The sequence below is a fragment of the Hylobates moloch genome, unplaced genomic scaffold, assembly GCF_009828535.3.
Source record: "Hylobates moloch isolate HMO894 unplaced genomic scaffold, HMol_V3 SCAFFOLD_10, whole genome shotgun sequence".
Lineage (NCBI taxonomy): Eukaryota > Metazoa > Chordata > Mammalia > Primates > Hylobatidae > Hylobates > Hylobates moloch.
In genome coordinates, this window is record NW_026652285.1 from 47,661,841 (window position 1) to 47,685,483 (window position 23,643).

The 23,643-nt window shown below is 39.2% G+C and overlaps 1 protein-coding gene and 1 long non-coding RNA gene across 2 annotated transcripts in view; one reads left to right on the forward strand and one right to left on the reverse strand.

Annotated features, from left to right (window-relative positions):
• The window catches only part of LOC131384426 (uncharacterized), an 11,794-nt gene extending 2,263 nt beyond the window's left edge, over positions 1-9,531 (reverse strand). Inside the window, exons 1-2 of the long non-coding RNA XR_009215264.1 lie at positions 9,304-9,531; positions 8,092-8,216 (exon numbers count right to left, since the gene is read on the reverse strand). This is a non-coding gene — a long non-coding RNA (uncharacterized LOC131384426). The remainder of the gene's footprint in view (positions 1-8,091; positions 8,217-9,303) is intronic.
• Positions 1-23,643, forward strand: part of RORB (RAR related orphan receptor B) — a 200,797-nt gene that overhangs the window by 147,745 nt on the left and 29,409 nt on the right. Inside the window, exons 4-6 of the mRNA XM_032164307.2 lie at positions 1,938-2,339; positions 20,522-20,643; positions 22,363-22,495. Coding sequence (XP_032020198.1) covers positions 1,938-2,339; positions 20,522-20,643; positions 22,363-22,495 — 657 coding nt within the window. The remainder of the gene's footprint in view (positions 1-1,937; positions 2,340-20,521; positions 20,644-22,362; positions 22,496-23,643) is intronic.

A 23,643-nucleotide genomic window follows, 5' to 3' on the forward strand; every position in this document is an offset into this window, starting at 1 on the left:
ATGTACCCTAAAACCTAAAGTATAATTAAAAAAAAAAAAAGAAAGCATTACTCATATGAAAATATTTATATAATCTATGGATTTCAATTTAAGGATGCCATGAATAAAAATCTCTAAGGTAAAAAAAAAAAAAAAAAAAAAGAAGATACAGAAAGAGTTTGGCTTCTTCAAGCCCAGCCCTCACATCCACAACCCAGCAGGCAAGAAGGAGGAAAACATGCCCCAATACCCGCAAGTGAATGTGACACTTGCATTTACTTCCCGTTAATCAGAACTTAATCACCTGCACGTACCTGCCAGTGAGGGGGCTTAGGAATTACGGTCTCCATTCTGATCAGCCTATGCTCAGATAAATATGGTAGCTCTGTACCCAATGGAAAAAGAAAATGAATTTTGGAAGAATATTGGAGGAGGAGGGTGAATGGCAGCTCTTTCACTGTGGGAATCTCTTCTGTGTTCCCTTTGTGCTAGAGAGTTCTTAAGCACTTCACCATTTAGATATTCTCAGAAGAGCATCAAACCTCATGATTGAATCCAGGAACTGAGCCTTTTTCTAAACTCCATTTCCTTCTTTCTCCATTCTCTGAGCTCCTAAGACCAAGAGGTGGTGGGAATACCGTCACAAAAGAACAGAAAACAGAAACTCAGAGAGGAGCCTCCAAGTTTGTGGTAGCCCCCGCTATTAACATGAGCTGAACAATGCTTGATAATTCAAACAAGGTAGGCCTGTGACTCAGGATGTTCACATCCTAAAAAGGCAGTTGACAACCTGTGAGGAGAAATGTCAATATTCACAACAGTTCAGGAGGTTAAGTATCTTAAGAAACAACACATTGAAATGAAAGCACCTTGATAGTACTCTGTGACTGCTTGCAGCACTTCTTCCTTCTTTTTCCTCAGACTGATGAGAATATTGCCAGAAGAGATAGGAAGAATAAAACTTGGGAGTGGTAGAATGAGAAAAGATAGTTACTGTTTTTGGTCACTTGCTGGGCATTGGATGCCCCAAACTGCTATTTTTCCAAAGATTCTTATCATTTGATCCCAAAAGCCAACTGAAGGCAAATGATGCCGTCACTTAAAATTATGTTTATCACCCAGCCCCATGTCTTTGGTCTTACCCAACACACTATTTAGAAAATCAGCCTGGCCAGGTGCAGTGGCTCACATCTGTTATCCCAGCACTTTGAGAGGCCGAGACAGGAGGCTCACTTGAGGCCAGGAGTTCAAGACCAGCCTGGGCAATATAGCAAGGCCCCATCTCTACAAAAATTTAAAAAAAAAATAGCTGGACCTGGCGGCATGCACCTGCAGTCCTAGCTACTCAGGAGGCCGAGGTGGGAGGATTGCTTGAGCCCAGGAGCCCAAGGTTTCAGTGAGCTATGATCATGCCATTGCACTCCAGCCTGGGTGACAGAGCAAGACCCTGTCTCTTAAAGAAAATTATTATAAAAAGTAAAAGGAAATTTAAGAAAGAAAACAGAAAATAGATCTGAAAGCGAAACACTAGGATCTAATCTGGCAATCTAGTAATCCTAAAGATTAAGAGAAAAGTTAGTTATGAGTGTTGGTTAACATTTTAACAGTGGGCACTATTGCTAATTTGGTATTTTGTTTTTTTGCGTTTTTTTCCACAGGTAAGAAAAAAAGAGGAAAACATGCTTTCTAACTTCATGGCAATGAGAAATACATACATAAGTTTTTATATTTCTTCCTGGCTTAGATTTATTTCTCACTGTGGGCATAAACCAGGACAGGTACCCTCTGAATATAACCTTTCCCGAGATGTGGAGTGCAAATGAATGGGTTAAGTTATGGTGCTAGACATTTGTGCATTTGAAGTTGAAGGGACAACCATCCCGTGACCTGTTGTACCTGAGGTGGGTAACGCGAATGATAACCACAAGTGCTGTTTTCTGCTTTTCTCTCCAACCCAGCTGTGAAGTTTGGGAGGATGTCCAAGAAGCAAAGGGACAGCCTGTATGCTGAGGTGCAGAAGCACCAGCAGCGGCTGCAGGAACAGCGGCAGCAGCAGAGTGGGGAGGCAGAAGCCCTTGCCAGGGTATACAGCAGCAGCATTAGCAACGGCCTGAGCAGCCTGAACAACGAGACAAGCGGCACTTATGCCAACGGGCACGTCATTGACCTGCCCAAGTCTGAGGGTTATTACAACGTCGATTCCGGTCAGCCGTCCCCTGATCAGTCAGGACTTGACATGACTGGAATCAAACAGATAAAGCAAGAACCTATCTATGACCTCACATCCGTACCCAACTTGTTTACCTATAGCTCTTTCAACAATGGGCAGTTAGCACCAGGGATAACCATGACTGAAATCGGTAAGTGAAAGTCTCCTCCCAGTGGCTTTTTTTGAGATTTTGCTTTGAATTTACCTTGGTCCTATTTAGTATGGTAATTTTCTTAGATTTAAATTGAATTACTTGGATTCACAGCTTCTACTGAGAAAACAAATTGATTTTTAAATATATTCTAATAAATGTCATTTTTCCCCACCCCATAAAAGTTTATTTCAAGCAAAGGAAGAAAGAAGAAATTATAAATAGAAAGATGCTATCTGTAAAGAACAGATGCTATCTGTTGAATTTGGGTTCTCACTGAAGGAAAAATGTTATTGGTATAAACAGAGAAATTTCGGCATGTATTCAAAGTTGATGCTATTCAAAGTGAAATTGCTGAAGGATATAGAAACAGTGTGGAATAACCAAACTAACAGGGGCCCAACTCTTCCTCTAAGATAAATGGGGACAAACTTTAAGCAAATAGTATCTCAGCTTCCTTCTTGGTGAAGTCAGGGTGATAGACCAGAAGACCGCCAAGGCTCTTGGAAATCTGAATTCAAGAATTCCATATGGGATTCTGAATTACAGCAATGAAAAGAGTGTAGTCTGGAATCTTATAGAACATGAGAGCAACAAATAAGCTAGTCATAGGCATGATTGCATCAGAAAGCTGATCCTCTTTCCTCCGATTCCTAAGGAGCGATCTTCAAGAGTGCCCTGTCTTAGGCAAGCTCTCTTCTGACCCGCTGCAACTTTGTTTTACTCCGTCAAACTCAGGGGTCTATTAAATGTTTAACCAGTTAATCTCATCAACTGACTGCCATAAAAATATTGAAGTAGGTTTAACACATTACTCTCCTGGGTAACAGGGTTGCATGTTAACAGTAGCCTAGAAGAGCTAAGCAAACAGTGGCGATGTGATCTCAGGCTTCACTGCAATATTTAGTGTACTGGAGAAAGCAGGCTAGAGCTCAGGAACCTTCAAGGGCTCTTTATATTTTACCCAAAGAGGTGGCAGAGCAGAGCAATTAAGAACTGTGCTACCTGAGTTTAAATCCTGGCTCTTTGGCTTATTATTTAAGCTGGAGCAAGTTTCTCAATCCCAGTTCCTTCATCTTTACAAGGGGGAAAACATTAGTTTGTAGCTCACAGGGACATGGTAAAGCTTAAATGAGTTAATACGTGTAAAACATAGCAAGGTTTGGCACTCAGGAAGTGCTCAATAACTCTTAGCTATTGCTGTTTTATGCTACATGCTCAGTCACCTTCTCTGTCTAACCTGCAAAAAGGAGCCTAAAGCCTACAAGTGTTTTAAATTAAGCTGCTGTGAACACATAATGAAATACATGGCCATATTCTTGGCTACTTGTACCATCTGGTTGAGGAAGAAGTGATGTTACACAGTTATAAACCTGAAGTGTTATTTCTCCCTTTTAGCAATTCAGCATGTGACAGTGAGTAATATTGTTGACAAAGCACCTGTAATGACTTTCACAGCTGAGAGACATAAAAAAAAGAAACATCAACTAAAATAAAAAAATAGTTAATTATTACTGTCATCCTTAACCTTGTTTTTACTATATCATGGGCCCTTCACACGTTTACTTTTCACGAACATCTTAAAAGATAAATTAAAATAGTATTTCTGTTATACTGATGCTGAAACAGAGGCTTAGAGATGTCTCATAACTTCCCAGAGTCCTATAGTTACTAAATGACAGAGCCAGGGTTCACCTCAGACAGTCCGATTCTAGAGTCCCTCCACTCCTCTGTTAACCTGCTACCTGCCATGGGTCTCAATTCATAAACTGCATTACCAACTAATAGGGACGGTCATTTAAAATAGTCATTCAATCTTTTCAAGAGGGAAAAGGCACCTTCCTTTGCATTTATACTACTTAATATCTAAGTTCTTGAGTCTACTATTAATTTGGGAGATATGTTTGAATCCCTATAAAACAAAAACTCACAACATTGGAGCAATCTTCTGGCCTATATTCAAAAGGGGAGTCTTCTAAGAATTAATAAATCATAATTTTTTTATGATTTAGCAACCACATTAAATATCACGGAAAGATAACAACAGCCAAACCATCAGGTCTGGGTTACCCTGAACAAGTCATTTTTCCTCTCTGACCCTGAGTCTATTCTGTGAACTGACAGAACTGGACTAGAGAATCTCAAAATTTATCCAGATATTCTGCACAGACATTGACATGCAAAATAAACTCAGGTATATTTTACTCAATTACTTCAAGATACCTCTAGTCTTTAGATATCTTTAAATATGTTTCAAATTTTGGGGGATTTTTTCATCAGACATTTAGGGATGCAAATGGACTGTCCTGCCAGTGCTCTCAAATTTAGCAGACCCCTAAGCCTAAATATTGGTTTGGTTCACATTTCGTTAAAACAGCAATGCCACCTAGTGGACACAAACCCATTCTACGAATGTTGAATCGAGGTACCTATGAAGAGCCACAATTATAATATACTGTCTTTCCTGCACCGTCCAAAACATTGACGCTCATTTCACTAAAATATTACATCCTTGACAGTATCACTGGGCAGGAAGGCATCTGTGGTACAGTGTGGTGACTAAGAACCCTGCTTCTGGAGTCAAAGTGCCTGCATTCAAAACCCAATTGTGCCTTTTCCCTTAAACAATTTACTTCACTTCTCTGAGTCTCAGTTGTTAACCCAGGCCAATAATAGTCTTTATCTGTGTGTGTAGATTAAGTGAGTTAATATTTATGAGTTCTTAGTACAATACCTATCATATGTAAGCACCATTATTATTAATAATATAACTGTTATTTTAATTGACTGTTAATATCACTGGTTATTGCAGATAATATAATTACCTTTTATCCAACCCCTACACTGTGATGAGCAAGTCCTATTTTAATTCTCATAACAATCCCATTATGCCTGTTATGTAAGTATTTGTATATTTTACTGATGGAAAAATCGAGGCTTAGAAGTTATATAACTTGTAAAAAGCAAAGAACACGTATGAGCCCATATCTGAGTGACATCAAAACCCATTCTTTTAACCATTATACTGTATTTCCTCCCATCAATGGCAGCTCCTCACAAGTTGATTGCCATTCTCACAGCAAAACAGGTTTGGTGTTTGCTGCCTACCTGACCTCCTACTAGGCACTACAAACTGGAGCTTTCAGAGTATGCACTCTGTCATTTTGACTTGCTTTGATTAATAGGCATCTAAACCAATCTGGTTGGTGGCAAGCTGCCATAGAAAAAACTCTAAGCATCTAAAACTGAAAATCAGATTTTGCCACATCCTGACTGGGTGAATTCGAGATGTCACACCAAAAAAAAAAAAAAATTTAACAAATCCCTTGGCTACCAGAAGTCCTGATCTGCTTCCTCTGGATTCTAAGAGAATAATGAAATGTGTGCAACTAGGTCATTATGCTTCTGATATTGGGTCATCTTAAAAGCAGATCGCTTTTAAAAACCAGTTTTTAGATCAGTCCATATAGACTAAGATCTCATGAGTTTGAAATTTTTGTTAAAAACACACGTAAGAACCATAACACAACTATACAAGCAACTGCATGCAGATCCCAAAAAGTCAGTTTTTGAATATTAGCAGAGTCAGGAATATTCTCCCAAAAAAACAAACTTGTCTTGCTGAAAGTTCACCAATGAAACTACAAAATTCCTAGGTTAAGGGCCCTAATGATAATGTTTGATATATGGAGAAAAATGTAGAAAATCCTTTCATGCATTTTAGTCATTTTGAGCCTCACACCAACTCCTTCAGGTGGGCGGTGAAGAAACCATTTCATTGTACAGATAAAGAAATTGAGAGTCTGAAACAGTGAGTGATATTCCTAGGACAGAGAGTTAGTTAAGTGATAAAGTTTAAATTCTAAGGTTAAGGTTAAGTCACTGACCTAGACTGCCAGGCATTTTTCTTCAAATACCTATTTTTGAAATGTGCCATACACTCGAGAAGAGCAGAACAGGGTTTCTGCCCTCACCATCTAGGAGGTACCCCGAAAATAAATAGTCATGGCAATTCACCACATCCTAAGTATACGTTCTGGGCAGGATGCTACCACACTCTTCTGGAGGTGAGGGAGATGGCAAGTATTGATCAACCTGAGCCACATCTCTTATCAGGAATGTTTTATTCCCCTAGTTTTGAGAATAGAAATAAAATGTGGGTAAGCAAACAGAAAACCATGAAACATTTCAGGAGTTACATCCTTGGGTTTTTCTAAAACCATAGAAAAAAGAAGCCATGAAATGAAAGAATGGCAACAAGTAAGCTGAAAATTAATATTTAGACAGCAGTATTAACTGGGTTTAGCTGGAATTTTACTTCAAGCTGGCGTGATGGATGTGTTATATCTTTAAGGATAACATTTTGCAGTGGTTGGTGGCAGGGAGAGGAAGCTAGTTAAAAGATGCTCCGCAAACATGCAGAAAAGGAAAGTAGAACATCTTGTCTTTGCTCCACCACTAACGAGCTCAGATGAGTTGGGGAATTCTGCAGGACTAATACTCTTAATGAAAGCTCATTTAAGCTGGAAGTGATTGGCAATGTATCTACAACGTCTCAGACAACAAGACAATTCAAACAGCCAAATAACATGCTTTTTATATTTAAAAAATCCATCAAATTCGCTACAATGCTAAGGGTGTACATTGCCTTTTAGAAACATCACCTTGGTTTGCTCTTCTATTCAGTAACTTTCTCTCCAGATAAAGACAATGAAATGTGAATTAATTGATCCCTTCTTATATAGTCTTTAACAAAGACTTATTTTCATATTGCTTTTGTGTTCTATTTATAGAACCTGGAATGTTAAGCATCATAAATAAATAAAAATCTCTTTTTTAAAAATTCACCTGTTACAGAAACTGAGTATTAATAGTTAAAGGAGATTACAAAGAGGTATTGACCTAAAAGCGATCTAGTCCCTGTAATGTACTACTTCATTCTATTAAGGCTACATAAAAATACAGAAGATTTTACTAGTAGTGTTTTATTTTGCAGAATTCTATTAAAAATGGTGGTGTTTCAATTGTGGTTTGTTAAGAACCCCAAGCAGATGCTTTGGTCTTAAAGCAGCACCTTTAATGGCATATGCTTTTAAGGATAAATATTTTATACTGTATAAATCTATTATGCACATCTAACTACCCATGCAGAAATGGTGCAGATAATAGAACTTAACTCTTGCTATATATTTCCTGTGTCCTGTGATAGAACCTGTATCAAATACAGATAGGCATTCCATTTAGAGGTAACTGTCTGATACATCATTAAAACAGATAGAAGTAGACCAAACTAGCAAGAAAAATTACTTGAACAAAATGGGAAAAGGAAAATTCAGTGTTTAGCTCTTTCTTCCTTGCATTGAGAGGAGACGTCTTGTGAACTTTCATTGTCATCTAACCCCTCTCTCATCCCCACCCCAACCACACACCCTTTGCAGGCCATTTAGGGAAAGTACATTGAGATTGGGGGTCCTAACTCCGCATACTGGCCATGTGAATGTATTCAAAATTAGTCCAGCTGTCTGAGATTCTGTCTCACCATCTGAAAAATAAGACAATTGGACCAAATGACTTTTAAAGACTATGGTTCTCTCATCTTCCAGAGAGATTTGGTCATGTGCATTAATATTCTCCCCTTGTTATAGCCACGTCACACAGATAAGAGTAGGGTAGAAGAGAAGAGGGGACTTGGAAGCAACTAAGCAATTCTGAATGATGCTGCATAACTTGTCTATGGCAGTAGCCGGCACACCTCCCTTCTGGAGAGCAGGACGATACTCGGGGCTTTCACTGAGTGAAATGACCCAGCCAAACATGCAGTTAACAACCACTGTCAAATCAGAACCGTGCACTTGCTTCTTCTCTCCGTCCACCCTCCTGAAAACAAAACAAAACAAAACAAAAAAACAAGAAATCAGGTTAAAATGAATGTCAAGGACAACCAGGAGCAGCTCAAGGAAAGGGTAGTGGCCAATCCCAAATCACTCCAAGTTCATGTACAATCCAATTAAAGAGTGAGCTGCTGTACAGATGCCGCTTTAGGACAAACGCACCTGTCCTCTCTAGTTCACTACAACCTGATCACTTCCAAGCTCCTCTTGAAGAAAAAGCAAATATGTTCATAAAATGAATATAGGTTCTTTTTTTTTTTTTTTTTTTTTAGACGGAGTCTGCCTGTCACCTAGGCTGGAGTGCAGTGGTGCGATCTCGGCTCACTGCAACCTCCACCTCCCAGGTTCAAGTGATTCTCTTGCCTCAGCATCTCAAGTGGCTGGGATTACAGGCCTGGCTAACTTTTGTGTTTTTAGTAGAGACAGGGTTTCACCGTGTTGACCAGGCTGGTCTCGAACTCCTGACCTCAGGTAACACACTCGCCTCAGCCTCCCAAAAGTGCTGATATTACAGGCGTGAGCCACCATGCCCGGCAGAAGATATTCTTGACTACTGAGGGACCAACCTACCCAGGTCACCTGGGTCATTGGAGAGGGACTTACTTGACTCTTCTGAAATTTTAGCATCACCTTGTTCTGTGCCAACCACGGAATATCTCCCAAAGCCTGCTTATTTCCAAAATTCTGCTTTCTATCTCAAAAAGGAATTCTCCCAGTTTGGGGCCGATTTGTCATATTCCTAGGACCTCTACCATGGTTACAGCTATAGTATTAACCAGTCTATGGCCGTGAATTATCGTAGAGGATACCTGGAGCCACGGACTCTACAGTTAATCCCTAGGGTTATTTGAATCCATATCTTTCTAGATATCCTCTAGTAACCCCGCAAAGATGGTCTACAATCAGCTAGTAACATGTACAGTGCTTCCCCACAACTGCAATAAATGGTAGAATGTATACAAAGCACTTTGTAACCAGCCAGTTTCCAAACAAATATAAATATGATTTACATCACAAACAACACACACATATATGCTCAATTCAAGTACTCATAGACATACATATCTACTTACAGTACACATGTGCATATCAGTCACTACATGCTTGTACCTCTGTTAATACAGTTTTCCCAATGTGCTAGCAATTCATTAGACTACATTAATATTAATCTTCTAAAGCACCGTTTTTATTTTGAGTTGAAACTATGCAAAATTTATCTTCCTCAGTGTATTTCTCCTGGAGATACTAGTTTGGGATTACATTTTGCCTTAGAATTCAGAACCTCATGAGAAGATTCTAAAATCGACTACCACCACCACCACCAATAAAATGTTACTAAGAAGCTACTGGAAAGCCAACTCCATTTTAGACATTCAATTTCAAAAGCCATAGTAATTATAAAATACTCTACAGTAAGCAAAAGGAAAGGAGATTTCAGGAGGGGCTGCCTGTGACTTGGAGGAGCAGGGAATGTTTCTATTTATGAAGTGACCTCAGAATCAGTCCCTAATGACAGTTTCTACATCAAATAGTATTTCAAGACGTGATACTGCAGAGAAGCCATACTTTTAAGGCATTGCAAACTCTGACATTGGCTCTTAGAGCTCTGAATTACTTTTCCACTGGCTGGGATGAATGTATTAGCCACATTTCCAAGCACCCATTTTTGGAAGAGCTGGTAAGGGTTAAAATACCACATGGGCTATGGAACACAGAAATGCCAATTGATCACAAGGTTGATGGAGATTAGCATACTTTGGTGTGATTAGCATGGTATGCAACCAATTTAACAGGTGCTCTCTGCTAACCAATACAGGATTTATTTCTGTGATGTTTGCAAATGTGGGGAAACCTGTTGGAAATTGTCCCAACTGGAAAACAATTTTTGTTTTATTTGTTTTATTTTATTTATTTTCTAAGGTAAGCTTTCTCTTGACAACATAATCTCAATACTGAGGAGAATGAATTTGCTGTTTAAATTTGAGGCATGTTTATGAGGCCTACTGGGGAACTGCTATTTGGTTTTCAGCAAGATTTGTTCTGGAACAATTTGACACAATAAGGAACCATCAAAAACCACTATTTTAAACTTTAGTCAATTAAATGCATTATTTAAATTACCATGTACTTTTTAAAATTTAGGGTGTTTGAAAATATAAAAATGGCCTTCAAAGATTACCTCTAAATTAGTTCTTCCTAAAGGTCAGAAATGTATTGACTAAACATCCAAAAGGGTGGTGAGGTGGGGGAGAGATTGCATCTGTTTAAATTAACAATCAATCCATATGTCAACAAAATTCAAATGGTGAAAATCAATCCTAGTGATGGCCTTGAGCAATTTTCATAATGAGGTTTCATCATCTGTGACCCATTGGTTGTCCTTTGGTAGTGTGTGGAGGTGCAGTTTTTAAGGAGACTAAAGGAAGATTTTCCATGGCGTCTGGATTTTGCTGTTTTGGTTTGTCCTATCTAAGACTCTTCAAGTGCTTGTAAGCCTGTAAACTGTACTCTCACCTTCTGTAACTCTACAAGGCTTCTCCCCCATGCGTCACAACAAAGAAAATTCTTATGTCAGCCGGGCGCAGTGGCTCACACCTGTAATCCCAGCGCTTTGGGAGGCCGAGGCGGGTGGATCACATGAGGTCAGGAGTTCAAGGCCAGCCTGGCCAACATGGAGAAACCCTGTCTCCACTAAAAATACAAAAATCATCCAGCTGTGGTGACACGTGCCTGTAATCCCAGCTTCTTGGGAGGCTGAGGCACAAGAATTGCATGAACCTGGGAGGCAGAGGTTGCAGTAAGCCAAGATTGCAGCACTGCACTTCAGCCTGGGTGACAGAATGGGACTCTGTCTCAAAAAAAAAAAAAAAAAAGGAAAGAAAATTCTCATGTAGCCTTTCCAGACTCAAGTTGTCAAGCTTCACGCAGCCCTTAGAAAACATCGCTGATGCCAAATCCCTTGCAGATGGAGGATCGAACCCCAAAAAACTGAGTTAAATGGGTTAAGTGACTTCCTCAAAAGCACAAACTAAAAGATTGAAAGGGGCCATGTTGGCTTCCTTGGTCTTACTACATAACTCCCTTAAAACTCATCAACTGCAGGACATTTAAGTAAATTAATCTTTCTGACTGTTCTGTGAAGAAGATCGTTTACTGTAAAAGTTCACTTTTAAATGCAATCTTTTAATAATAGATTCTCTCCCAATTTCGTCAACTGATTTCAAGAAAGGAAACTGTAATTTCCCAAAAATTAGACACACACTGTTGCAATATAGCAAAATGCTTGTGATCCAAAACAGCTTTCTGTTGTTAAATAAAGAAAGCACCCTCTTAGATAGTTAACTTGTTTTTCCTGCTTGTAATTTTTTCCCTGCTTTGGATATACTCTGTTTAAACACAAATGCTATGTAGGTTCTTTCAGCTTTACTTCCTGCTTTCTTACCCTTTATTAGAAAATGCTATCTTACTTGAAGCCAGGTGCGGTGGCTCACTTTGGGAGGCCGAGGCGGGCAGATCACCTGAGGCCAGGAGTTCGAGACCAGACTGGCCAACATGATGAAACTTCATCTCTACTAAAAGATACAAAAATTAGCCAAGTGTGGTGGCTCGTGCCTGTAGTCCCAGCTAGTTGCACGACTGAGGAAGGAGAATCCCTTAAGCCAGGGAAGCAGAGGTTGCAGTGAGCCAAGATGGCACCACTGCACTCCAGCTGGGTGACAGAGCAAGACTCCAACTCAAAAAAAAAAAATGCTATCTTACTTAAGCTTCCTAAAATTTGAGAAAATGTTAATCACTTTATTAATCTATTCATTTAGTCTTTGCCCAGCTATTACTATTACTTGCATTAATCTGATTTTTAAATTTTTATTCCATTTCATAATTTATTGAATTGTGTTTTATTATATTTTTATCATTTTTAAAAGTTAACAGCATAATCTTACATTTTGTTAACATATTTTTTCTGAAGAATTCTAGGAGCAAATTGGTCTTAGAATATTCAGGTCTGCATGAAGTAAAAATCAGTTATGCCATTCTCTGATATGTGAGTTGGCAATCGAATTTGCATGTAAAGGAGATTGAAAGCTATCCTGATTAATTGAGGAGGAAGTAATGAGTGGCTGGACCATGAACTGAGCCAACAAATAAGTTATAAATTATTGATGCCCCCAATTTCTGCTTAAAAAAACTTGAGGAAACAAAATGCTAAATCTACTCTTCCTTTGAATCTACAGATCACAAATAGATTGCTGTTTTAAGCTTAAATATATCAATGGTTTTATTCTGACAGCAGAATTCTATTTATGCTAAAAATAACGATCTCTAAATAGGGATTAGAAAAATCAGAAAGGTCTTTAAATAGACATTGTCTTTTCTGACATTTCCATCAGTGACAAACCACTAGACTTGTTCTGTCTAATGACAGAAAGCAAAACTGGTGGTCTGTTTTGAAAAAGGAAAAATGTGTGTGCATTTGGTTAAATGTTTCACCTTTCAACCAAGTGTTTTAATACGTTTTAGTTACCGCCTAAGAGCACAGATTCTAAGAAATCTTGATAGTATGAAAACCTAATGTAGGCACTTAAAACATGCCTTGGGCAAGTCCATAGAGATATCCTGCCACTAATTCCCAGTGAATCCCCTAAGAATTCCATTTTCGCACTAGTAGTATAAACTAAACAGAGAATTCAGTGGTACTCTAGATCCTTAAGGCAAGTGACAAATTAAAAATTCATTAATCACTTTGAGGCTGAGATACGGTATTTCTAGGAAGAATACTTCCAACTTTGAAAAAAAAAAAGTCTCTTGTGGAGAAAAATGAATAGAGGGTATAGTTCACCAAGAAGAAACCATTCTTTCTCAGGAGGAAAAAAAAAAAATAAATAAAGAGGGAGGAGGTGAGAGCAGAGAATTAGGAAGTTCAGGAGCAACACCCTCTAGCGCTATATATAGCTCTGAGGCTCAGCTTTCTTGCCTTGGTGCAGTTGGGCCTCCGGTGCTCTTGGTAATAACACTGAAAGCAGCAGTTTTTAAAGATATACTCAACTTTCCCCACTCCCAAGATGTGGGATTCTAATGAATCTACCCATGCAATCCGTGTCTGAGACATTGTAGCCTTTGGAGAGGCCATTTGCTGAAATGTCTAGTGACAGCTAAAATAAGCCGCTTTGGTGGAAAAAAACCCGCTGAGTGGTTGAAATCAGAGCTGCAGAAGGTCACTTGCTATTTTAGTAACTGCAAGCTGGTCCTCATTTTATAACATCACAGTTATAAACAAGACATTGTCACCTTGCTTGTCAGTTTACTTCTTTTTCACCAAAATAAGCAGATGTAGCCCTTTTTCTTTCTACATAGAATTAGGTAATTTGGATGACTTGTTTCCAAACTTTGCTTAACTATGTGGATCAATATGTAAGAGAAGTTATTTTTCACACATTTCTATAAACATTGCTTCAAAATATTATCAGCTTTTTATATCGTCTGATATAATTGACCTTTTAAAACTCTATTTACCTGTATAAACCTTATCACGCACATCTCAATCATGCTGTAAATCCTTACATTGGACTGTCTTTCATACTCCTTTGATTTATTAAGAGATCACAATGAAGAGTATTGAGGATGGGGTAGGATATGTAGAAGTCCTTTACAGTCTCAGGGGAGAGAGAAAGAGAGAGGAGAGAGAGAGAGAGAGAGAGAGGTGACTCAGCTAATTTCTAGGATTATTTAGATATAGTCCATTTGGAAATGGAAGAAGGAAGTTAGTTCCAGCCCCAGGGTTCTATAATGATTGCACACACTATTGAGAATTACCATCAATTTTATTCTAGTTTTCCCTTCAAAAATTTAATTTCTCTTTTCTTATTGCCCACATCAAAAGTAAAGATTACCCTTAAGACTTCTAGGGAGGTGTGACAATTTTAACAATATTTTAAAATATTTTTTCATCAAAGTGATACAGAAGTATATTTACCTATATCAATTATTTTAAAACTTTCTGAGACTTTTTTCATTTGATTCACACATTGTCATTTCTATCCCATAAAGTTGCTCAATATAAAAAGTTATAAATTCTGTTAATTGAATATAAATCTTGGATTCCAATAAGCCTTCCACAAGGAATAGTATCAGGGCCAAAGTTGAAAACAAAACAGCAATTTTTGGGGGGAAGTTTTATGTGTTTATACATGTGAGAATATAGAAGGGAAAGGAAGAGAAAGAGAGAGTGATAGCAAGTGATCGTTCATGAAATTAACAAATAGAAAATGAGGAATGTGGATTTAATATTAACCTGCAATACACACCCAATTTTTCCTTGCCTGCATCAATGTTCACTTTTCATGATTAAATCACTTATCATGATTCAAAGGAATGACTGGACAGACTGAGCATATAAAATTGTTTTTCTCTTTCCTCTACATCATTATAGTAACTATCAAAGCAGCCCACATACTCTTAGTAAATTGAACAAACCTCTGTCTCACTGAACACATGTAGGGAATCTTAACAACTGAGAAGATGTAGCTGCATTTTCATTACAAGTTTTCTTTCACACCCACTTAAGAAATCTGCAGCCTCATCCGTGGTCTCAGGAAGAGCGGAGTGTAGAGTTTGTGTGCATCACCTTTGCAGGTGGTAGAATTTCCCATCAGTTAGTAATCTGGGCAATATTCCTGTTGGACTTACTATTCCAGCACAGAGCATGCTGACTTATTCTTCGACATGTACCATCTGCAGCCCAAGCTAGTCAAAGAAGCCAACAAAAACTGAGCTAAAAACAGCTGCAATCCAAGTTAGGGTAACGGATGAAGGATGTGAGATTGCCCAGAAAGATTCCATATCCTCTGCTCTTTTACCTCAGTCCCTTTTGTCTGGACTTTCTCATGCGGTTGGTCCCTAGAGAGGACTACATTTACTATTACCTTTTCTACTTTTCCAAGCAAGGACTCTTGAAAGTTCCTTTGGCTCCCAACAGGAACTTTGCATACTGTATTCATTGTCTCTCCTTTGGCCTTTCTTTTTAAATCCTTCTCCTCTTTTCACAACTGCAGACTCTCAGTCTAAGCAAACCATCTCCTTGGACATTCAAGCATCTTTCTAATTGACAGAATGAGCCCTCCAGCCTTGCTCCCATGAGACCAAGTCTAGCTGTACCGCGTCTTGTATCAAGCTGAGCTTTGAGAGGGTCAAGTCGGTTTTTGCACGTGGCTCACCTCTGCACTGCAGAACAGTGAGAGAAAGCGGAGGAGGAAGGTGTCTGCAATTGCTGCTACTGTGCTTTTGCCTTCATTGCCGTTCGTAATAAGTCTTATTTATAAAAGAGATTTGACTTGCATTTCCCACCGCATGAATATGGAAAATAATTTTGCATGCTTACCATTTGACTTCAAAGCCATTCTGAGTGCTTAGGCTTTAAGATCATCAAACAAAGGATCAATCTTAACTCTTACAAATCCTTTGTGAAATAAAGCAGACAATTGAAGGAAGGAAGAATGGATAGATGGATGGACATCTTCAACATTATCTTCACTAACTCAGCATTGGTTGAGCACCTACTATATTTAATATTTTCTCTCGGTGCCTCATCTGCTGGTCCCATGTATTCTCCTTCAAAATTTTCTTGAATCTAGCTCCTCCACTCCATCTCTGTCATTATGACCTAGTTCAGACCTTCCTCATAGCTTGCCTGAATTTTCACAACAGCCTGATTAATTTCATATACTCACTAATGCCATCTCATCTTTGCCATGACTAAAGTCATCTTTCTAAAACAAAAACCAAGGTGGGGCGCAGTGGCTCACACCTCTAATCCCAACACTTTGGGAGGACAAGGCGGGTGGATCACCCGAGGTCAGGAGTTCAAGAACAGCCTGGCCAACATGAAGAAACCCCGGCTCTACTGAAAATACAAAAATTAGCCAGGCATGGTGGTACTCACCTGTAGTCCCAGCTACTCGGGAGACTGAGGCAGCAGAATCACTTCAACCCGAGAAGTGGAGGTTGCAGTGAGCTGCGATCATGCCACTGCACTCCAGCCTGGGTGACAGAATGAGACTCTGTCTCAAAAATAAATAAATAAGACAAAAAACAGATCATACTTCACAGCTCCTACTTTACAACTTCAGTTGGTTACCAGTTATCTCTGAATTGGTAAAATTCAGAGATAAAATCCAAAAATCCTACAAGATGAAATTCCTTGACCTGCTTACTCAGATGTCCGTACTTCAGTCACAAAATCCATCCACCCTAGTCTTATTTCTCCTCATCTCCTCCATGCACCCTATGTTGCAAATATACAAGACTTCAAGCCAGGAAAGACAGACTCGGTTTCAAAAACATTGCTTGCTAGCTCCATAGAAACTGGTCTAGACTCACTTGTTCTTTTTTTTTTTTTTTTTTTGAGACAGAGTCAGGCTATTTCCCCAGGCTGGAGTGCAGTGGCCCGACCTCAGCTCACTGCAAACTCCGACTCCCTGGTTCAAGCAATTCTCCTGCCTCAGCCTCCTGAGTAGCTGGGATTACAGGAACCTGCCACCATGCCCAGCTAATTTTCTTTGTGTGTGTGTGTGTGTGTGTGTGTGTGTCTGTATTTTTAGTAGAGACAGGGTTTCACCATGTTGACCAGGATGGTCTCAATCTCCTGACCTCGTGATCCACCTGCCTTGGCCTCCCAAAGTGCTGGGATTACAGGTGTGAGCTACTGCGCCCAGCCCTCACTCACTCTTTCAAAACCTCACTTCTATCCTCAGTAAAGGGGAGACTGGTTGTAAAGAAGTAAAGGTTGTAAAGATATAAGATGTAATGTCAGAAATTACCTAGCCTACAGCTAGCTTTCTATCTGTGCCTTCATAACATCATTCCCTCTACCTGGGATACATCCTTCTCTTCTCTATGTGACAAACTGTGCTCATCCTTCAAGACCCAGGCATCTCCTCTATGGTTATTTTCCTGCCCCTACCCCCAGACTAAGTTAGCTACTTTCTTCTTTGGGTTCCCACAGAAACTGTGGGCATTTATTGCACCATGATATGAAAATATATTATTGTAAGATACTATAAAACACAGGCAAGGATAGGGGATGGTGGCTCATGCCTGTAATCCCAGCACTTTGGGAAGCTGAAGCAGGTGGATCACTTAAGGTCAGGAGTTCGAGACCAGCCTGGCGAAGGTGAGGAAACCCTGTCTCTGCTAAAAATACAAAAATTAGCCAGGTGTGGTGGTGGGCACCTGTAATCACAGCTACTCGGGAGGTTGAGGCATGAGAATCACTTGAACCTGGGAGGTGGAGGTTGCAGAGAGCCAAGATCGTGCCACTGCCATCCAGCCAGGGCAACAGAGTGAGACTTGGTCTCAAAAAAAATAAATAAATAAAAATTAAAAAAGAAAAGAAAAGCCAAAATCTTTGATTTTTAATCTGTACCTTGACCTGATACAGAGTACCTTCTCAAAAATATTTGGTGAATGAATATATGAAGGCATTATGCTGGGATCTGCTGTCCAGTTCTTAAAGAGCTCATACTCTTAAAGGGTGTGGGACAAACAGAGGGATTCAAATAACCACAGTATGAGTCTCACTGGAACAAGGGCTCAATTGAGGCAGAATCAAAGCGTGATGGCAGCCAGCCCTTCTTCCTGAGGACATGGTTGGCAGGGAAACTTTCACCAGGCATGGCCATCCGGGTTGAGTCCTGAAGCATGCATGTGGATTTAATTTCCTATTTCCTTAACCTTCCCACGTATTTATTGTACCTACCCTTCCTCATAAACCATAGACTCCTAAATTTTGATATCAGAAGGCCAGAGAATTCTTAAGCTTTGGCCAACAGTTCCAGGCAGATATCATAAAAGAACAGATAGAGTTTTTCATAATACAATTGTGAGTGGCAATGATAATCTAGTTTATAAACCCTGAAGCCTGTAAATTACCAACAAATCAGCATGTCTTTGAAAACGAAAACAAACTACACCAAAAAGATAATAGTTTGAAAACTATAAAGCTATAAAATCTTTTGTTATCATTATGTACCTACTGGAAAGCAAATATGTTTTTTAGATTCTAAGTAATTAGACTGCCCCGGTGAAATTGAAAAATGATGAGCCATGACATACCAATGTAGTTTAATATGATGGATAGAGTAATTTCTACCCTTTTTACACCATAGGAGAATGTTCAATAAAACTTTGAATATAGGATTTTTTAAAGAAAGGATTTTGTAATATCATAAGCAGTGCAAGTCTAGAAATGCTCAATGCTGAATCCAATAGAGTAGAACTATCATCAGAAGTTAGCATTTGGTAGCATAACGTGTATTATTTTATTTTGATTGAAAAACTCTTGAAATATCTTCCTTCTGTAGGATGGATTACAGAATTAAGTATCTCCACTGAATTGTATCTCCATTGGAGTCATCATATTGCTCCCCTGATGACAAACTATGTGGACTGTCCTAATAAGGATAACTGTGGCTACCATTTATTCAGTGTTTCCAATGGGCCAGGCAATGGTCTATAGATTTTTGTTTAGAAAATTTATTAGAAGCTTAAGTTTACAATTTTTTGTTCTCTACATCACTAAAATTTAATTTACTTTGTACCCTATAAACCAGAAGCTTAGTGAGATAGAAAGGAGACAGCCAAATGCTGCTTTGAGGGCTGTCCTGGAGAAATGGGGTTGGCCATTTAGAAAGAACAGAACTTATGTTTGAAATGGCACTACCTGAAATACAAGAAAATTTTATTTTCAACTAGTGTTCAACTAGCAGGTGAGATTACAAAGGACCACCTCCTAGCTCTAGCCACCTCCAGGGGACTCACAGAAGGCTTGTTTTGTTTTGTTCTGTTTTGTTTTTGAGATGGAGTCTCGCTCTGTCGCCCAGACTGGAGTGCATTGGTGCGACCTCCACCTCCCAAGTTCAAGCGATTCTCCTGCCTCAGCCTCCTGAGTAGCCGGGATTACAGGCGCATGCCACCACACCTGGCTAATTTTTTGTTTTTTTTTTTTTAGTAGAGATGAGGTTTCACCGTGCTAGCCGGGATGGTCTTGATCTCCCACAGCAGGCTTTTTTTAAGGAGAGTTCTTATGTCAGGTTCTATTGCTCAAATTTCATGTCTCCAAACCCAAAATGATTGGTATTTAAGATACGATGTGAAATACAACTCGATTGGGATAAACTGCCCAAAACTGTGTTTGCTACTAATTTTTGTGAATATTTTTATTTAATCACTTTAAAACTTTTTAAAAGAAAAAGGTTATTATATAAAAAATTTAAAAGGAGAATATAATGGTCCTTATGACCCAATTCCAATCGTTATCAACTCATAAGCCAATATTGTATTGTGTACACCACCTCTCCTATTATGTAAGATATTTACATTGCCCCAAAGTCAAATCTACAAAAATAATATTGTCAGTGAAAGAGTCGGACTGACTCAAAGAGTCGGACCCGATCGGGCTCAAACCAAAGACACGCTGGTCGCGGTCAAGAGATTTTATTGGAGGCACCAAGGCGACACCACACGGAGGAGAAGGAAGGAAGGAAGAAGGGGCGAGCTGCTTAGGTGCTGGGTTTTTATACTCAGTGGGGCTACGTGGGCGTCGGTGATTGGCTTAGGGGTGGGGTTTGAGTAAAAGGCAGGAGGTGTTCTTCCCTGATTGGCCTTCTCTTGGCGGGCTCGCAGGGTGGGGAACCGGGAACCGGGGGTGAAAAACCCAGAACGGGTGCCATCTTACTGTACCCATGTTACGTAACAGTCAGAAAATTTAATTTCTTTCCTTGTCCCTGCATTCTATTTATTCCCTATTTCCTCTATACATAGCCTTTCTTTTAGTTTATTGTTTAATGCTTCCTTTAAAAAAAATAAGCAAATAAATTTATATTTTAATGCCCCCTTTCTGAGATAAACAATAGGGTTCTAGTGATTTTCAAAACATTTTAAAGTATTTGGAGTACAAGTGTTAAGACTGTTAGTTGACTTTCAAGCCAAAAAGCAAGAAATATAATAATTTTATATCTTTTTTATAAATAGATAGCTTTGAATGGTTTCCAACTTGTAAAACCCCTAAGTTGTGATCAAAAGATCTGGGGGAAAGCAATAAATTTTGTTTAAAATACTGAAAATTGAAAAAAATGCAATAAAGAGTTTGTCTGAAGATTTTAAGATAGATAGCAATGTTAAAGACACTTTAATACAATAGGAGTATCTCCAAAAGGCATTCTTATAGTAAACACATTAAAAGCTAATGAGCAGACTGATTTTATTCACAAACCTTTGAACTGATATCTTTTCTCACAGATCGAATTGCACAGAACATCATTAAGTCCCATTTGGAGACATGTCAATACACCATGGAAGAGCTGCACCAGCTGGCGTGGCAGACCCACACCTACGAAGAAATTAAAGCCTATCAAAGCAAGGTACTCTGAGAAACCATGAGAAAGTTTTTCTGTGATTACCCTATTGCTGTCTTGCTCAAGCTCAGCACTATTGGCATGTTGCGCTGGGCAATTCTTTTCTGTAAGGGCATCCTGCAGATTGTTCGATACTTACCAGCATCCCTGGCCCTACCCACTAGACGTGGCATCGCCCTCACACACACTTGTGACAACTAGAAATGTCTCCAGATACTGCCAGCTGTTTCCAAGGAGGCAAAACTACCCTGATTGAAAAACCACTGCCCTATTTGAGTGACTACAGAGACTGTGCCTTCATCAAATGGTTTTAGGACATCTCTTGCTGACTTCTTGGGTGGAGGCAAGGAGCAGGAGCAATGTAATAATCACAGCAGTTGTAATCATCACAAACTTACACAACAAATATATGGAACAAGGCTTTCTAAATTTTTTTCTTGCCCTCCATGTTAAAAAGAATCCAAAAAACAGGACAACTCATCCCATGTTTTTATTATTACGGTGTGTTATTTCTTTGGGTTTATAGAAGAAGTTTTTAAGAGGAATTTATTGTTGTTTTTCAGTATTTACATTACATTACTTTGGGATAGAGATCCCCAATTACAAAATCTACCAGTAGATGGAACTTTAATAAAATATTTAAATGTCTGTATATCTAAATAAATGTTTACAGTATGCTGATTTTTCTCCACCAGAACAACTAAATCTTAGTACTTTTATATAAACGGGGAAACAAAGGCATTGTGTCACTATGGTCAATAAAAATTAGAATTAACACACATAGATTTCTGTTTCTCATTTCAAAAAATAAACTGAGGACTAAAAAATATTTGGGGGATTCTACTGAACTTAGGAGAATGATTTGATTTGATGTAATGCATTTTTCCTCGGAATTTTTTTTTTTTTTTTTTTTGAGACAGAGTCTCGCTCTGTCACCCATGCTGGAGTGCAGTGGCACGATCTCGGCTTACTGCAAGCTCTGCCTCCCAGGTTCACACCATTCTCCTGCCTCAGCCTCCCGAGTAGCTGGGACTACAGGCACCCCCCACAACGCCCGGCTAATTTTTTGTATTTTTAGTAGAGATGGGGTTTCACAGTGTTAGCCAGGAGGTCTCAATCTCCTGACCTCGTGATCCACCTGCCTCGGCTTCCCAAAGTGCTGGAATTACAGGCATGAGCCACCGCGCCCAGCCTCGGAATTCTTTTTAAACCAGAAAACACTCTCCATAGGTCTGGAAAAAAGACACAACATAAAAATACTACAAATTTAGTGTCCATCAGATACCCATGAAAATGATGTCATGGAAGCCTGTGAATGAAATCACTATCCCTCAATGCAAAGCTTTGTTTTTTATATTAATATAGTATGTAAAGATAGATTTGTTATTTTCTTTACAAACTCAGTCTTCGTTTAGGTGAGAAGGAGGAAAAGGAGGAAAAAATAGTAAAGAAAATAACAAAGCTATCCTTACGTACTATAAACAATGTTGCTATTATTTTAGCCTCAGTACTTTGATCATTTTGGCTTATTGAGGTCCAAACAGGTCAAAACATTATCTTAGGAAAAAAAAATAGAAGTAGTGCCCTCCTCTTTTAAAGAAATCATATGAATTCCCTCCTTGGGCCCCAAGTGACAGATAAGCACCAGTAAGGCAAACCTGAGTGTTCTGTTGACTCTCCATAAGTCGTTTGCCCTATTTACATTCTGTGTCTTCTCTCCTGAAGTCCAGGGAAGCACTGTGGCAACAATGTGCCATCCAGATCACTCACGCCATCCAATACGTGGTGGAGTTTGCAAAGCGGATAACAGGCTTCATGGAGCTCTGTCAAAATGATCAAATTCTACTTCTGAAGTCAGGTAAGCAAGAAGATTCATGGGGGGCCTATTTCAGATAAGGATGTGGTCAGCCCTTAGCACTGTGTTGGTTCTAGAAAATCCTCCTTCTGATATGCAGCTCGTTTCTACCACCCACACTGTCAGCCAACTCCCAAAGGAAACTCTCAGTAATAAAAATGCCCTGATACTCATTCAGTTCCCCTTTGAAGTCAAATACAATTTTGCTTATTGAAAGTGGAGCTATTAATTGCGGAGGTTGAGATACCCAGCTTGACAGGCAGTGCAAGTAATTAGCATGTCAAGGTGGCTGAATTGCTGAGCCGGCGCTAAAACGTACTCCTTGCCTTCTGTGAACAGAAAAAAAAAATGCAGGCTAGCTGAGTTCTGCCTCTGTGGTCATTTCCAATCATTTTAATGAGGATAGCCTGCAGCCAGTATACACCAGGAGAAACTCCACGGTACTCTAATCTTTCCCTACGCTTCCCTCACACACTCTCTGACACACACAACTGCTACAATCGCTACGGAAGTAGCTCAAGAAACTCTGCATATGACTGACTTTGCAGATGTTATTACCAAACAGGAAAAAGAAATTATTTGTCTTTCTTGGGCCCCTTTGAAAATAAAAAATAAGAACCATGATGGTGTTTATGCGAATTTTCATGGTCCTAGGCCATGATAATAATAACATACTCATATGTAAAACAACATACATATATGTTTATATTTCCCTATGACATCTCAAGCAATCTTGTGAGATCCATATTATTATTTCCCTCTAACAGAGGAGGAGGAAAAGATTCAGAGAAGTGAAGAGCTACGTTCAATGTTACAAAACCAGTACAAGGCAAAGTTGGCATTTGAACTTGGGCCACATATAACTGTTATTCTAAGATCCCTTCTTTACCAAATGACGCAAGTTGATGAAAACCTTGACTGAGTGCCAACTTGATGTACCAGTCATCTAAACCACTGCAAAATTTAACTAAAACAGCAAGAATTATTTCTTTCACTCTCAAAGCTACAATTCGGGCAGGGCTCAGTGGGAATGACCTTATCTCTGCTCCATGTGGTATTCACTGAGTCAGTTCAGCTGAGGGCAGAGGAATCCACTTTCAAATTGGCTCATTTACACGGCTGATGAGTGGTGCTGGTTGACAGCCTGGAAC